At 40.5% G+C, this 17,881-nt stretch overlaps 1 protein-coding gene across 19 annotated transcripts in view; it reads left to right on the top strand.

The window, feature by feature from the left end:
* The window catches only part of Tfdp2 (transcription factor Dp-2), a 118,813-nt gene that overhangs the window by 90,795 nt on the left and 10,137 nt on the right, over positions 1 to 17,881 (top strand). For 11 of the 19 annotated variants that reach the window (XM_075964962.1, XM_075964951.1, XM_075964945.1 and 8 more), the window contains 3 exons: positions 1,629 to 1,775; positions 3,806 to 3,874; positions 15,120 to 15,271. In XM_075964962.1, the coding sequence (XP_075821077.1) occupies positions 1,629 to 1,775; positions 3,806 to 3,874; positions 15,120 to 15,271 (368 nt within the window). The remainder of the gene's footprint in view (positions 1 to 1,628; positions 1,776 to 3,805; positions 3,875 to 15,119; positions 15,272 to 17,881) is intronic. The other 8 variants (XM_075964956.1, XM_075964957.1, XM_075964960.1 and 5 more) reach the window with 1 other exon arrangement.

Genomic DNA, 17,881 nt, shown 5'->3' with positions numbered 1-17,881 from the left:
CCCCATGTCCAAAAAACAAAATAAAATTCAGTTGCATAATTTACATTTTATATTGATTTAGAATTCATTTTATATTTAGATGGATTCAGTGTTCCCCACTCTCCTTTATTATCATGAAATTTAATTGATTCAATTTTGTCTTAAAAACTTCCTGTCATCAGGCAGAGGCAGGCAGATCTCTAAGTAGAGGCCAGCCTGGTCTACAGAGTGAGTTCCAGGAAGAGAAATCTTGTCTTCAAAAATCAACAAATAAAAAACTCCACACGCAGAAGTTCTTATCTACAATAAGATTAAAAACCTCATTATACAATCAATATAAATGTATTTATTCAATAAATTCTTATTACCAAAAGAAAGGAAAAGGTTACTTGAACCAATCAGTGTGCTAGAGTATAGATATATCTTGCGACAAGTTCCTGTTCTTATTACAGACTGAAAACAGCTAGTCAGCACTGTTCCATGAACCACACTGTAAGCAGCACAATTTTACATAGACATTATCTTTGATATGCATGTGCATATGTGTATGTTGTCTGTGTTGTATGCATGTGTGTAGAGGCTAATATGCATGAATGTGCAGTTGCCAGGTTAACATGAGTATCTGTCACTCACCACCTTATTTATGTATGTATGTATTGTATGTATTTATAGACAGGGTCTCAGTTTACATCTCTGACTGGCTTGGAACTCACAGAGAACCATTTGCTTCTGACTCCCAAGTGCTGGTATTGAAGATGTATGGTACATTCCTGGCATACTCACCTGGAGCCTAGGTTTCTCACTGAACCTGAAGCTTAGTGATTGACTAACTGGGAGGCCAGTAAGCACCCAGGATCCACGTGCCTTCACCACCCTTGTACTGTAGTTACAGATGCATGTCTACTGCACTTGACTCTTACGTGGGTGATGAGGATCCAAGAGTATGAAATTCTTCCTAATAATGCAGGCACTTTTAATACTTTACCCTTTTATATATATATATTCGTCATGGATTTTAATTTTTATATATTCTGGATTCCATAATTGTTTTTATGTAGCTGAGATTTGGCCATATATTTATATTTTCTACATTTCGAAGCTTCCATTTTAAAAAATCTTTCTCCCACCTTAGTATTTTTTAGTGTCAGTCTGGTGGTAGTATGTTTGTTTCAGGTGATTCTGTGTTAAGGTATTTTCAGAGTTAGAGATAGGGGAACCCCGTGAGAGCAATTGCTTAGCACAAAGAGGTCTTGGGATCAATCCTCAGAACTACTAGAAAGTAAGGAAGCAAAGAGTGTCCTGAGAGCTGGGAAGACAGCTCAACAACAGAGGCACTTTGCTGCCAGGCCTGATGAACGAGTCAGACAGAATTCTCTGCTGGAAGAAGAGATTGGACTTCCACAAGTGGCTCTCTGAACTCTACCTGGACACCATGGCCAGAGTTTGTGGTTTGTGTCTTCCAACACACACACACACACGTAAAAATAAATGAATGCATAAAAATGTTTAAAGTGTCTTTGTTACATATTGAATTTTGAAGACATTTTTGTTGGACACAATTTTTTCAGCAGTTGGGAAATAGTGTCATCAACAGCAGAAGCATGTGAAAGATAACCCTTAAAATTATCACTTAATAAAGATATTTTTAGCAGGCTTATGATCAGAAGAACATTAGACGAAGAGTTTATGATGCTTTAAATGTGCTAATGGCAATGAACATAATTTCAAAGGAAAAAAAAGAAATCAAGTGGATTGGCTTGCCTACCAATTCTGCTCAGGAGTGTCAGAACCTGGAGGTGAGTAGGAAGTACTGTCGGATAGTAGAGTTTTTGTTTGTTTATTCTCCATATATAGAAATATAGTCATGCAATACTAAAATATTCCTAGTTGTTTATGTTTGCATCATTACTTTAAGATTCTGTGGAGAATGTTGAATTGGAACAGTTTTGGAGATGTAATGTGCAGTTACAAATCATGAAACTGAGCAATAAAATGTCAGTGAGTGTTCTGGGCATGAAGGTGATGATGGTGCATCCCTGTAGCCCCAGCTCTTGGAAGTAGGGAGAAGATTAAGCAAGGATCAGGGTCATCTCCATCATAGAATTCAAGGCTAGCCTGAGTACATACCCTGTCTCAAAGCAGACTTACAACAAAAATTCAACACAAAACAACAACAACTGTAAAATTAAATGAATGGATTTCATATGTGTTGTTTCTTAGATAAGATCTTTATTCTAATTTAAAGTACCTGCCAATAAATTTTTGGTAGGTCATCTAATAGATCTAATTTTACCTGATTAGTTATTTTGATGCAAGATAAATCTGTGCTTCCAAACAGCTCAAGCTGGTGGTGTGTTTCTTATTCAATATCCTACGTATAACTATGGAAGTTAAGTTTACCTTTGACTCTACCGTCAGTAAGTGACAGCATTTTAATGTGGCCTCCACTAATTTTGGAATAATGTTAAAAAAATATTTTTAACTTGGTTAACTTTAGGCACTATAGAAAAATTTCCCTAAATGGGTATGTTTCTGACACTATTACTAATTGGTTTGTTATAATTTTACTGTTAAGACCATGAATAATATGAGCTGAGGTGAACAGTGGCTCTAGGAGATAATTATAGTTGATTTCAGATTTTACTCAGTACTCTTGTACTCAATCCCCACCTAGAAATAAGAAATACTATTATTGTTCTTGAGAATGACAAAAAAAGCCACATTCTTCAATAGTGTTTTTATATCCTACAGTTGAAATTTCTTCCTTTTTCTTCTTCCTGAGTAGGGGGAGGGGAGCAGAGAAAAATGTAGAGCTCAATAAATATCAATCTATCAATCTAGATAGATAGATGTATAGATAGATGTATAGATAGATGTATAGATAGATGTATAGATAGATAGATAGATAGATAGATAGATAGATAGATAGATAGATAGATAGATAGATAGATAGATATAAAATCCTGGGTCCAGCAGTGTCACCTCTAATCCCAGCACTTGGAAGATAGAGGCAGGATGACCACAAGATCCTGTAATGTCTGGGATATATAGCAACAGTATGTCTCAAAAAAATTTTTTTAAATAAAAAAATACCTGGTATAAGGGGAGGAATATGGTACAGAAAAGGAAAGATTAGGTATAATCTGAGTTAAGTAGTGACAGTGAGATCAGAGAGGCCTGTTAGCGAAAGAGTCAGGTGTAGCTTAGCCTGGTTGGATGTGGGCATAACTGCAGATGGGGGCTTAGCTTTTATCCTTACAGCAGTATCACACAGATGTCCATGTGAGTCTCAAGTATTGAAAATGCTGTGATGGTTGTTATCACTGTGGAAAGGAACTCTTAGTGTAGACCAGAGTAGATCAGGAGCAAACGGGAAATAATTTTTTGGAGCAGACAAGAAAAGGTGTTTTACATGATGTGTCAAAGAAGAAAGCCAACTGGATGTGATGTCATACAGCAATATATGTAGCACTTGAGAGGTAGACTCAAGGGGAACTTGGGTCTTGATCCTAGCCTGGGCTACATAGGGAGACCCTATCTCAAAATACAACAATGGATGAAAGTATAACTTCATTTTAAAGATTTGTTTGGGGGCTGGAGTGATGGCTTGGTAGCTAAGAGCACTTGCTGCTCTTGTAGAGGACCAGGGTTCAGTTCCTGACACCCACATGGTGGCTCAGAACCATCTGTAACTCCAGGGGATCCAGTGCCACCTTCTGGCCTCCAAAAATACCAGACATCAGATTAACATGACATACATGGAAGTAAAACACTCAAAAAATAAAAGTAAATCTTTGTTTGTTGCTTTTAATATCATGTCTTAAAGATAGAGAAGCAGAGGCGGATAGAACGGATAAAGCAGAAGCGGGCTCAGCTACAAGAACTTCTCCTTCAGGTAAAGCTCTGGCATATTTTTTTCACTACCTTCGTTGCCTATATGGTGTTTCTCTTTTCATTTACTTCCAAAGCCAGTGTGTTTTATAGCTGTAGTGCTATCAGGTAGTATCTGGAAGAATACCAATACAGTCACACCCATCATAGGGGATTAATCTTGAATGCTTAGCCTTTCAGGTGGCCCAGCTGTCACATTTACCCCCATCCCTAACTCCCAGGTGCCCACCTTGAATACAGCAGCTTTTTTGGTGTTCATCCTTACCTAGAGGTTAGACCGTCAAGTTTTGCCACTTGTTTTGTTCCTAAAGGGGATCTTTTTAGGTCTATCAGGACTGGTGAAGTAGTTGTGGCCTGACCTATAGTTTCCCCATCCAGTCTGTACTAAAAGGTCTACATTGTCTTCCACCAGCAGATAGAGATATCCTGTCAGAAACAGGATAAGTACCACTCCATGCTGAGAGACTATTTCTGCCCCAATGGGAAGGCAAAATGAGAAATGCGTATTGGAAAAGAAGGTTTCCTCATCGAAAGGCAGAATACATCTCAGGAGCTAGCCCAATTTGTCTATGAAAAAAAAAATGGCTGCTTTCTGTGACTAGAGACCCGGAGAAAGGGGCAACATGAAATGCCAGGTTTCTATATCCACTGGGAAGTTCAGGTGTACCATCTTATAAAGGTACCTGGGGCTCCTTAAGTTGGACTGGTATTCTGGATCCTGGAGAGGGTAGTCCCAGGACTCATCAGTGTTTAAATTGGGGAGCTAGTTTCAAGTTCTTGTTGCACATAAGCCATCCTGCCCTCCAATTATTTATTTCTTTGGCTATTAGGAAAGTGTTCATAAGAGTGTAAGAGAGACATAATCCTCAGTTCTGTCCTTGAAGTGTGGTGAGGTTGAACTTCTTGAGTTTCTCTGGGATATGATGGGTTGGGGGGGAGGGAAACAGGGCAGACCCGTTGGGATATATGGGGGTTTTGTTTTGTTTTTTCAAGACAAGGTTTCTTTGTTTAACAGCCTTGGCTATCCTAGAACTTGCTTTGTAGACCAGACTGACCTCAGACTCACAGAGATCCACCTGCCTCTATCTACTAAATGTTGGGGTTAAAGGTGTGTGCCATCGTAGTCAGCCAGGGATATGCAGGCTTTGAAGGACAGAGAACTCAGGTGATGGGGTTATAGAGCTAGGTCTCCTGATTTCAAAGGAGCAGGATCTGGCTAACATTTGTGTTAAGCTAGCCTTAAGAATAAAAGAAAGTTGACCATAAAGAAGATTAGATCATTTCCATCTTCTTAAAGAATTGGGCCAGTTGAAGGATGGCATTGTTACTGAGATTCTCCTGAGGCATCTTTGTGTCTCTCTTCATAGCCCAGGCTGTCCTGGAACTCATTGTGTAAACCAGGCTGTCCTCAACTCAGATATCCACCTGCCTCTGCCTCCTGAGTGCTGGGATTAAAGGAGTGCACCAGCTAAGGCATCTGTTTTTCACAGCACGCAGAAGTTACTGAGACCATGCTTCCTAACAAAATCATTTTTTTTGTCTTGTCTGAGGGTCTATTTCTGCCCATTGTGAAGGCAATCAAATAGTGATTTCCTGAGAGTTTTAGAGGGGAAAAGATAAAGAAGTCTTGGGTTGTGGTTTTCCTTTCCCTATCAGAATTCCTGTTATCTCCAGTCTGTTAAGAGAATAATAGTTAGTACAGTCTTATCTCAGGAAGGGGCTAGATCAAGTTGTGGGATTTCTGTACCTACCCCTGGCTTAGTCCCCTGACATTTCCCAGTTTCTCCTTTAGTCCTGTTGTGTAGGATCATATCATCCTCTTGTCCCAGGTCCCATGTTTTTGGTGCCATCATCCCTCACAGGAAGAGTATCAATCAGTCTCAGAGAGGGTGAATCCTCAATGAGGAGTAGCCTAAAGCTGTTCACAGTAGGACAGGAGTTATCTGATTGGGAGGGAAATGACCATAATTCAAGAATCATCAGGGTAGAAAGACCCACCTAGAGTGCAGCCAGTGGACATCTGCAAGAGACTACACTTATATGTGTTAGAATGTTGCTGGACAGGAATGTTGTCGTAAAATGGGACTATCAGACTGGAGCTGTAGATAGTAGAGTTCAATCCCCAGCATTACATAAACCCAGCATAATGGTACTTCCCAATAATCCTTGCACTTGGGAAGTAGGGACAGAAAAATCAGAAGTTCAAAGTCGTATTCCTGTGTGTAGCAGGTTCAAGGCCATGAAAGCCACAAGACCCTGTCTGAATCAATAATAAATAAAATAAAACAAAACAGGTGGTGGTGTTTATTTAAAAATCGATGGGAAATGAGCCATACCATACAACAGGGCTTTACATGGGAGGTTTATTGTAAGAAGAGAAAGAAGGGAACAGAGACTGGTCCCAGAGGACAAGAGTGGCGGGAGGGAGAGAGAAGAAGGGAGGGAGGGAGGGAGGGAAGGAAGGAAGGAAGGAAGGAGGGAAAGAGAGAGAAGAGAGCTGGGAGGTAGGCAAGGCCTACCTTTTTAAAGGGGAATGAAGCAAATATGCACAGGAGGTGCTCTTAGTGGCTGCAGCTGAGGACAAACCCTGTCAGGACCCCAAGGGCAGGCTAATACAGATGCCTGAATACTAACATTCCTCCCTTTTGCTTACCATAATAAGGAGTAGTCGGGTGGTGGTGGCAGCGCAAGCATTTAATCCCGGCACTCCAGAGGTAGAGGCAGACGGATCCCTGTGAATTTGAGGCCAGCCTGGTCTACAAGACCAGGACTTGCTTCATAGCTATAGGAGAAGCCCTGCCGAGAGAGCGAGAGAGCGCGAGAGCGAGAGAGAGAGCGAGAGAGAGAGCGAGAGAGAGAGCGAGAGAGAGAGCGAGAGAGAGAGAGAGAGAGAGAGAGAGAGAGAGAGAGAGAGAGAGAGAGAGAGAGGTGTAGCACAAATGATAAAGACCCAGAGACAGGTATTGTTGCTCAACCTGAAGATCAGAGAAGCAAAGCAATCAGCCACTGGCTCTTACCTCTACCTTATCATAGCCACATATTGGGGCAACATCTGTCGGGGTCCAGCCTTGATAGGTTCAAGTTTGTACATTCCTTGTAGGGGCATGTGGATTAGAAATATTAGGTAGAATACGCAGATACAAAAGAAGTACAGACATAGGATAGTATCCAGAGGGCAATCCATTGTATACTGAATGCGCTTGTGTTTGTTTCTTTTTTTCTTTTTAGGATCTATTTCTTTATTATGTCTTCAGTGTTCTGCCTGCATGTATCCCTGCAGGCCAGAAGAAGGCACCAAATCTCATTACAGATGGTTGTAAGCACATGTGGTTGCTGGGAATTGAACTCAGTACCTTTGGAAGAGCAGGCAAAGCTCTTAACCACTGAGCCATCTCTCCAGCCCTCTTGCTTGTTTCTTAAGACTTTTAAGTACCCCAATCCAAAAAAGGGAAAGAAAGCAAAAAACTTTATTTTTTATTTGTTTTTGGTCTTTTTGTTTTTGAGACAAAGTTTCTCTGGGTAGCTTTGGAGCCTGCCGTGGAACTCGCTTTGTAGACCAGGCTGGCCTCTAACTCACAGAGATCTACCTGCATCTGTCTCCCAAGTGCTGGTTTAAAGGTCTGCACCACTACTGCACAGCTTTTTTTAAATCACAATACAGGGGACAAACAAAATGATTACCATCTTAATACCCAAATACCAAGTAACCACACCATAGGTCACAATAACCTGTTAATAGCCACCCTTTAAATTAAATCTCTTGTCAGTAACATTGAAGGAGCAAGACTAGTTCTGAACTCTGACCTCCAGGGAATGGAAGAGCCCACTTCTATGGGCTCCCACACAACCTCAGACCGAAAATGGGTGATACTGCCTCCACAAATCCTCAATTTGAGACTGAGAGTGAGACCTGTCCCTATGGCTCACTAGTGTGGCTGCTGGGATTAAAGGTACGTGCCATCACTGCCTGGCCTATATGGCTGATAAGTGTGGCTGCTTTGTACTGATCTTCAGCCAAGCTTTACTAAAACACAAGTAATAGACCATTATAGCAGTGAAGTCTCACATCCAGGGGAATGGTCAGAGGTGGATACACCAGAGACCCAAGTGTTGGTACTGAATGGAAGGCAAAGCCATCAGTGAACAAGAAAGCAAATTTGTTGCAGGTGAAGTGAGCTGATCTGTCGGGGGTGGAGCAGGTGGGTAGGGTCCCGGTGTGAGGTGGTTACCTTTCAGTGGGACTTGCCACTAAGCAAACATGTTGCACCCAACAGCATTAGTGTAAGAGGTTTATTGGGGGTGTGGAAACACGAAAGAGTGAAAGGCCTTGTTGGAGTGGGTACTTGAGAGAGAGCGAGGCAGACAGGAGGAAGAGAAGCAAGCAAGAGAGGAGGCAAGAGAAAAGAACAGACAGCGTGGAGCAGAGATAAGAAAAAGTTTGGAAATAGGGTATCTCCTTCCTTCTATCAAATCATTGGCAGAATGTTCCAAAGGCCCCATAAAATACTGGGTTATAAGGTGCCAGGGAGTGCCCGTTTGGATTTATATCTAAGAGGTGTTTGGGCCAGATCTGACTCCAAAGGTCGACGCAGTTCAAAAGCTTTGAAATCAGGCACTGGACACAGAAGTCTGAGGTTTTCCAAAAGACACCCCAGCAGGGAGTTTGGAGGTGTAGATGATGATACAGTTCCCATGAGTGAAGCAGAGAATACAGACCCAAGGGTCTGCAATCCCTAGCATCCCAGGAATACAGAGAGGAACAGATTAAGTAGGCACAGCCTGTCCTATGTATCATCATGCAAGAACAGGGGTCAAGAACTCCAAGCCTGAGCGAGCCATGGTTGCCTGGTACCAAGACTTGAGATCAAAAGGTGAGAACCCATACTCAAGAGACAAGTCCTCACTCGTGGGGAATGGCCAGAGGTGGAGAAGTGGGGGTTCACCAATCATGCCAGTGTTGGATGGAGAGGCCCAGTGATCCTTTTGTTTGAGAAGTTAGGCTTTATATGTGAACCAGGTCCCAGGGTCCTAGTGTGCCTCAGACTGCCGGCAGGTAGGAGGAAGCACCAGGAGAACCTGCTGAGGTCATAGAACCAATGTTATAATTTTAAAAAACAGTTCGAAGAAATCACTCTGTACAACAGGGCTTGCATAGTAGGTTTTTGGAAGAAGAGAAAGAAGGGGCAGAGACTAATCCCTGAGGACTGGAGTGATGGGAAAGAGAAAGAGATGAGAGGTGGGCAAGGCCCACCTTTTAAAACAAAAGGATGCAAATGTGCACAGGAGGTACTTTTAGTGGTTGCAGCTGAGGAAGTATTCTTTCAGGATCCCAAGGGAGGCCAGTATAGATGCCTGAATACTAACAATAGAGCTTTGGAATGTTTAAGTGCCCAGCAAAAAGAATGAAAGTGAATATTTATTTTCCTTTGCTTATCTTTCTTTGTTTTTGTTTTTCGAGACAGGGTTTCTCTGTGGTTTTGGAGCCTGTCCTGGAACTAGCTCTTGTAGACCAGGCTGGTCTCAAACTCACAGAGATCCGCCTGCCTCTGCCTCCCGAGTGCTGGGATTAAAGGCATGCGCCACCACCGCCCGGCTCCTTTGCTTATCTTTATACCAGAAACATGCCTATAATTTATAAGTCCTAATTTTTTTCTCTTCTCTTCTTTCTCTCAATCCAAACATTTATAGAAGATTTTAAAACTTAAGGGCAGCTTCGCAGCATTCATAGACTCAGGTGGCTGCAAACTGTAAATGAAACTCAAATTATTACTGAAAACAGTATCTTCAGGTTTTCTATAAACATACAATTTAGTTCCTCTTAATGCTTCATTTTTATTCCTTTTATCAAATGAGATTTACAAAGTAGTCATAGAAAATAAATTATGCAAGTTGTCCCTGTATATTAATTTTTTTGTTGTGGCTAAACTGATTTTGCTTTTTTTAGTACGTCTCAACTCACTGCTCATATGACACAGATTAACGATTACTTCTACATGCCACCACTTCCTCTTATCTTTGTTTATTAGTTACTTTTCTCACATGCCCTAGTTAGGTTTAACTATCAACTTGGCACAGCCTAGAGTCTTCTAAGAAAGGAGTCTCAGTTGAAGGATTTCCCAGATCATATGGTGTCTGGGCATGCTTGTTAGGGATTATCTTGATTGTTAATTGATATAGGAGAGTCCAGCCAACTACCAGTGGCACCATTCCCTGGACAGGTGGTCTGGGGTTGTGTAAGGAAAGAGAAGGAGGGAGGGAGGAAGGGAGGGAGAGCATCTGCAAACAACAAGTATTCCTCTATAATTTCTGCTTCCAGTTCTTGTTGAGTGATAGACGGTAACTTGAAAAAAACTCTTTCCTTCCCTGAGTTGCTTTTGGTCAAGAGTATTTTACCACACAACAGAAAGGAACTAGAACATCACCTCATTTAGTATTATCAAGACAGCCCCACACAGGCATGGCTAGAAGTCTGTCTCCCAGGTGATTCTCATCAAGCTGACAGTTGAGATAAGTAGTGTGACTACATTATACTTATAGATAACGCATGCCTTACTTAATTGTCCTTTCCTGCCTTTAAACCTTTTCCATAAGGAATACACTTAAAAGCTGTTCAGCCTCTGCAACAGATGATATTGAGTCTGAAAAGAACAAAAAGCCAAAGGGAGTAAAACAGATAAGGAAATCAGTCCACAGTACATAGGAGGTAATTTTATTTTTATTATTAAAATAGAAATACTAAGTTAGGCATGTAACTCAGTGGTAAAGTACTTGCCTGGTAAGAACAAGGCCTTTGGTTCGATACCCAGCACTGCAAAAGAAGATTAAAATAACAGTATGTGTTGACTGGGGTTTCTGTCCCATCAGGTCCCACATCTGTTTAGTCCCAAATAAACACACAGAGGCCTCCATTAATTACAGACTGGTTGGCCTATTTGCTCAGGCTTCTTATTAACTTTTTTTTTGTTTGTTTGTTTTTTGTTTGTTTTTTTGTTTGTTTTTCGAGACAGTGTTTCTCTGTGGCTTTGGAGCCTGTCCTGGAACTAGCTCTTGTAGACCAGGCTGGCCTCAAACTCACAGAGATCCACCTGCCTCTGCCTCCCGAGTGCTGGGGTTAACGGCATGTGCCACCACTGCCCTTATTAATTCTTATAACTTATATTGGCCCATAATTCTGATCTATGTTAGCCACGTGGCTTGTTACCTTTTTTGGCAAGGTAGTCACATCTTGATTGCTGTGTGTCTGAGTGAGGACTGTATACTGATTCTCTCCTCTTCCCAAAATTCTCCTGTTCTCATTGCCCCACCTCTACTTCCTGCCTGGTTGCCCTGCCTCTACCTCCTGCCCAGCTACTGGCCAATCAGCATTTTGTTAAACAAGTACAAGAAACAAATCTTTATAGGGTAAAACCATTGTCCCACAGCAAGTGTGTTCCAACTGCTTTCATCATCTACACAATTTTGGTGCTATTAAACAGTGAGTCATAAGTATATAGGAGCTCTTCCTTATCACTGTTTGTATTCCTCTGTTGTACTCACATCATGGGACCCCCAAGCAAGACCACCACAGAGCTGGTATTCCATGCAAACACACTGGAGTTTATTAATTACAAGTTAGCTAACTAGGACTGTAATCAGTCACTCCATAATCCATCACTGACGCAGCAGGTGGGGGAAAATGACCCCAAGGTTTCAGGGTAAGGGGCTTTAAAGGGAAAAACTGCAAGCACGGTGACACAACCCTTTGATTTAAGGATTGGGTAAAAGTATACAACTTTTGAATTCCTTGGCTGGGATATAGGGGAATTTTAAAACAATGACTATCAGCAGATAAGAATTTCAAAACAGTGGTTAATCAGATACCCACAAGGACATTTGAAGCAAGCAGATGTTGTTTGGACCCCCTGGTGGTCTCTTTGACTAGAGCTGGCACAGTTTCTTGGGAATGTTTATGACTTTGCTGGGCTACATGCTATTACTTAATGTCTCCCTTTAGTCCGAGGAATTTGAAATGGCATGAGTATATAGGTATACAGATCAAGCACTTGATGATAATAACCATAAAGAAATATTAATTTACCATTTATTAATGACAAGCAAATTTTCAAACTGGTAATGAATGTGACTTCGTTTTTACATAAAAATTGAGGTTAGCATGATGGCTGGTAGGTAGAGACACTTGGAATGTTAATCTGCTGAACTGAGTTCAGTCCTAGAATACCACAGAAGGTGGAAGGAAAGAAACTCCCCTAAAGTTGCCCTCATTCACACACATACAATAATAGTAATAAATGTGAATATTTGATACATACTGCAGGTCAGGAAGTATCTTCAACATCTCCCAGAGTTGTTACTTTGATTTTATCATTGTCAGTTTTGAGACTGTCACCTTGTATAATTACTTCATTCATGATGTACAAGTACGTTTAGGATATAATGCATAATTATCCAAATTCTGTCCTAATCTCAAGACAAAATTAATTTAATGATGTACTAATCTCAAAAAAATGTTATTCTTGGTTTGAGACAGAGTTTGTCTACGTAGCCTCTGACTGTACTAGAACTCACTTTCCCCCCCATTTCTGAGTTTACTTAAGTCAATTAATTTAGAAATCCCATTCAAACAAAACTTCTGACGACATGTAAACACACTGCCATGTTCCTGAAACAGATGCTAACACCTGAAAAAAAGTTGTTAATGGCTTGTGAGAAAAGTTGCTCGTTAATAAGACCTATCTTCAGTAGAACTAAGCCATTTTACATCTGGTAACTTTCCCAGCTGAAAATACCATTAAACTACAGTCAAATATAAAGACAGTTTTGACGGATAGATCAGTACCATTGGTTATAGCTTTTAATCAGGTTCTTTCCTGGTGCCACATGGAAAAAGCCACTCACATCATCAATAAACAAAGGCTTTTTTCTTATCACAATTCGTAAGTGATGTTAATTATGGTCCTTGTCAAACACATTTAGTAAAGGTTATTTACAGTATACTGGCCAAGCATGCACTGTTAACAGTTAAAGAGAGGCCTGCCAGTTTCCTGGAGATCATACAGTGCCTAAAAATGGTGACAGATCATACATCATTTTAATTAACACAGTTTCAATCAGAAAATGTTCCTTTTTTGACCACAATTGCAATAGGTACATGAAAATTCTTAGAAAAATATGAATTCCCTTCAAGAAATTCATGCATATTCTGTGCACTACAGGATATGGCATGGAACTCACTTTTGTAGACAAGTCTGGCGTCAAACTCAGAGATCTCTCTGCTTCTGTCCCCAAGTGCTGGGATTTAAGGTGTGTGCCATCATGTCCAGCTCAAGCAACAATATTCTTAAAATCAAGCATTCCAATACAATTTAATCAAAAGATAAACTAATTTTATATTTATATGCTGAGGAATGGTGGTAGGGAAATACTACAAGTCTTTTTTATAATTTTGATATTTTCTACAAGAATAGAAAACTTTGTAGAGTAAAAACACTGCAGTTCATATTATGTGATTGTCTTAACTGAGGTGTGAAGGCATTAACAGTGCAGAGTGGTCACGTTGTATTTTGTGAGTCTAAGCTCACAGGACAACACAAGCGAGCACTGGCTGAAACAACATAGGTTTATGATGTAGTAGAGTCTCAATTAACTTTTTGTCAGAAACCTTATACTGTTGCTAATTATTTTTTAATTCAAACATTTATTTACATAGCTCCCTCCATATGAGATCTCAACCCCGTCTAAGCTGTGTTCTCACAGACATGATGGCCGGTCTATGCTCACAGCACTTGGGAAGTAGAGGCAAAAGGACCAGAAATTGAAGATCTTACTTAGGTCCACAGCAAGTTAGAGACCCACCTGGACACCTTGTCTATAAGTCAGCCAAGTGTTTGACCCCTTCATTCTTTTTCTCACTTCTAGTTGAAGCACATTTTTTTCTCTGGATGTAAGAGGTGTTGGGGAGTGAATATAAGCAACTTTTGGGTTGGTGGTTGTTGCTGTTATTTGTTTTTAATTTATTTCATGTGTATAGGTGTTCTGCCTGCATGTATGTCTGTGTGAGGGTGTTGAATCTTCTGGGACTGGAGTTACAGACAAGTTGTGAGCTGCCATTTGGGCGCTGGGAATAGAACCTGGATCCTCTGCAAGAGCAGCCAGTGCTCTTAACCACTGCCCTGAGCCATCTTTCCAGCCGCCTACTTTTGTTTTGTGGGAATAGAAAATAACAAATATAACTTTTAAGTTTGATAGTCGTAGTGATAGTGGTAATTTTGATAGTCTTTGACATTGACAGTTGGACAGTTAACACTAGAATAAATTGGTATTCCTTTTGAACAGTGAGTTTTAAGAGACAGTGTTTATTTTCTAGGGAAATGGAACCCAGCCATTTTAAGATACTTTTGTAAATCAAACTTTAGTTAAGGCCCCAAACCTGAAATGAAACAGTTCTGAACATAAGTAAGATTTTTCTTTTTTTTTTTTAATTTAAGATGAATTTGGTGTTTTTGAAAACCGTTGTTTCATGAGAATATGAAAGAGAGACGGCCTAAATTCTTTTTTAAAATTGGTCGTCTTGCGGGGGAACCCACCTTCCTGCCGTCAGGAGGGCATTGCTGCTTCTATCTGTTTTCTGTTTTGAGTATGCCAGATGTCATCCTGAGAGTACTCTCTGGTTTAAAGGAATTGTGTAACTCTGAACTAGATAAAAAAGGTGTCTAAGGATGCCGAATGAGGTGAGTTGATACAAAATTTACTTGGAGTCACTCTAAAGAGAATTATTGCCTGTGCTGCTGAGTCCTCCCATATCTCTGATAGCCTGTTACTCTGGGAAATGGAAAACAGAGGCCACAATATTTATCTTAGTTAGACATCATCAAAATAGATGTGTATTTTGCCGGGTATGGTAGCGCATGCCTTTAATCCCAGCACTTGGGAGGCAGAGGCAGGTGAATTTCTTTGTTTGAGGACAGACTGGTCTACATAGTGAGTTCCAGGACAATCAGGACTACACAGAGAAACCCTGTCTCAAAAAATAAATAAATAAAAATAAAAGAAATATATGTGTTCTACTTTTGAAATGTGTTTATTGAATTTAATCATTGTAATCTTTTATCATGTTTAACTTTTTATTTGCTAGTACAGATGTTTAAATACTCGAAGTTTGAAATAGATATTTAAAATGTATGTTAATTCATTTAAATTCAATGTCACTTTTTCATATTAAATGATCACCTTTTGTTTATTGAACATTACAGCAAATTGCTTTTAAAAACCTGGTACAGAGAAATCGACAAAATGAACAGCAAAACCAGGGCCCTCCAGCTCTGAATTCCACCATTCAGCTGCCATTTATAATCATTAATACGAGCAGAAAAACAGTCATAGATTGCAGCATCTCCAGTGACAAGTGAGTAGGAACTAAGGGAGGGGTACAGGGCCTGCCTTCTGCTGATGTTCTTCCACGTAAAGATGGTGCACCCCACTGTCTACAGCCCTTCACCTGGGTTCAGTGGGGTATGTGCAATGTGTTCTCGGGCATGGTGCTGTTTTCAGCAAGAGTGAGCGCTGTTGTTTACCATACAGTCCCTACCCCATGTTGGGCTTGCCTGTCACACATATGGTGGTACCTGGGCCCTAGCTGTCATGTGTGTCACTTTTGTGGTAACTGAGCAGGTAACTGCAGTAAGTTAGACATCAACAAGGGCCCAGGAGGAGTCACTGTTCTGGTTTATTAGGAAAATATATCAGACTAGTGTGTGGCATTAAAGCAATTGTCTCATTTATTATATCATACTTAAGTATGCTATTTGTTATTTATTTGGTCTAAGGCCCAGTCTGTCCTCTAACTATGTAGCCACGATGGCATTCAGTTCATCTTCCTTCCACAACCTCCCACATGCTGAGATTAAAAGACGTGTGCCATAACATGTGCTGGTTTTGCTTTTTTATGAGTGAACACGTGAGCATTAAAATCCTGGGTACAAGACTGGGAGATGGCACAGTGACTAAAGTGTTTGCTGTAAAAACAGAGTCCTGAGATTGGATCCCCACCCCCATATAAAGGCTGGTGTGTCGTCCTTACCTATAACCCTACTCGGGGGCGGGGTGATGATAGCAGAGCGGGAAGTTTGCTAGGGCTTGCTCAGGCAGCCTAGTTCAAACAGTGAGCTTCAGGCTCCGTGAGAGAACCTGTCTGAAAAAAATAAGTTGGGAAGTAATAAAGGAGGATACCCAATGCCTTGTCTGGCCTCTACCCACGTGAACACATAAATCAATAAATCTTTCAAAAATATCTCAAACAGTTTAAATAAAATTGACACCATTCACTTTAGCAAATATGAAGTAGCACTTTTCAAAGTAGAGCATTCATTGTATTTTACCTGTCCTTCAGAAGGAAGTTATGTGCATAGGGGACAAGACAGGTCCCAGTTGTGATCCAGCACCTCTCCCTGCCTGCTCATGGAGCTCCTGTTTACAGCCTTGTGAAGTTGAATGAGATAATGCTTTTAAAAGATTTGGGTCACTGTAACATTTTATAAATGCTAGTTGCTGTTCTTAGGGACAAGCAGTTTTCATTTTTTAAATTTCTTAGCCTTTCTAAGATCTCATTCCTTTCTCCATAGAAATAAAAATTAGGGCCAGCAAAATGGCTGAGTGGATCAAAGGTGCTTGCTGCCAAATCTGGTGACCTGATTCTAATTCTCAAAACCCACAATGTAGGAGACAACCAACTCTAAAAACTTGTTCTCTGACCTCCACACATGTTCCATTGTGCACACACACTAAAATAATGTAGAAGAATTCAAGAACCAAAAAATTAAAATCAGTTACTTATTTTGCCAATTTATAAAAACTATAAATAAATTCACATAATATCTAGCCCAGTAAAATGTTGGATGTCATAGTTATTATTCACATCCCCAGACTCTACAGAAACCTGTGTTTAAGAGGACTATCCACATATAACACCGAAAAGCCTTCAAAGTGGTTAACATCTTTGGAAGTGACCTACAAATGTCGTACTGTAATTACTCTCTAAAGTTAGTCTCTTCCTTTATGAAGGACTATATAATTCTCTTCTTAGATTATAGAGCTTCCACAGCTGAGCATGTAGTACATAGCCTGTGAACCCAGTACTCAGGAGGTTGAGCAGAAGGGTTGCTATGAGCTGGCCAGCATTGGCCAGCCAGGAGAACTGCAGAAGAAAGACCTGTCTCGATAAATAAATAAATAAATACATTAAGTTTAGAAGAATTAAAAATTTCAGGAAAGTTGGGAACCATTGGGAACTATTGACCTTAACAGTTTGTGGTCACTGTTCACCCAGGCTGGAATCTATTTTGGTTCTATGCCTTGGGTGGTCACTGACTCATGCCTTGCCTTGCATCCCCTCATGGAGCAGCTTGCACACACTTGTTATTTGAGGTAGGTCCGTAATCTTGTCTGTCAGTTACTTTGGTGAAGCAATCTTACCCTTAATTAGCCTGGAGGCTTTCCCACAATGCAATTAAGTTTACAAAGCCATCTGCATGTAAAGATGCCTGAAATCATCCCTCTGGCAGGTGCCCACTTCCAGTTCATTGTGAGCTTGTTAATATACTTCAGACTCACTTCAGCCTCCTGCTTTAAGTTAGAATAGTATAAGTCTCAACCTCGCATGCATTTAATAGAGAATCTCATAAGAAGGTCAAACCCACAATTATTCAGAACTTGCACTAGAACAAACAGCACAGAACCTGTAGATGGAGGTCTCAGGCCTGGCTAGGAGTCAGTTCTGTCCTTCCCCAAAGTATTTCCTGGGGATAAGTTTAGGCCACATCTTGTTGTCCCTTTCTTAGCTTCTCGATTGTGCTGTGTATTCAGGCATCTAAACTGATTACTTTTCAAGAACATTCTGATAGCTGCTATGTAGTTTATATGTGGTACTTTTGTTGGTTTGTGACAGATTCTCACTTTGTAGACTAGACTGGACTAGAAATCTTGAAACCTAAGATGGCTTTAAACTCAAGTAATGGTA

This window comes from Microtus pennsylvanicus, chromosome 3 (genome assembly GCF_037038515.1).
Source record: "Microtus pennsylvanicus isolate mMicPen1 chromosome 3, mMicPen1.hap1, whole genome shotgun sequence".
NCBI classification, from domain to species: domain Eukaryota; kingdom Metazoa; phylum Chordata; class Mammalia; order Rodentia; family Cricetidae; genus Microtus; species Microtus pennsylvanicus.
The sequence above is the reverse complement of the archived record's forward strand: the minus strand, read 5'-3'. Positions and strand labels throughout refer to the sequence as shown.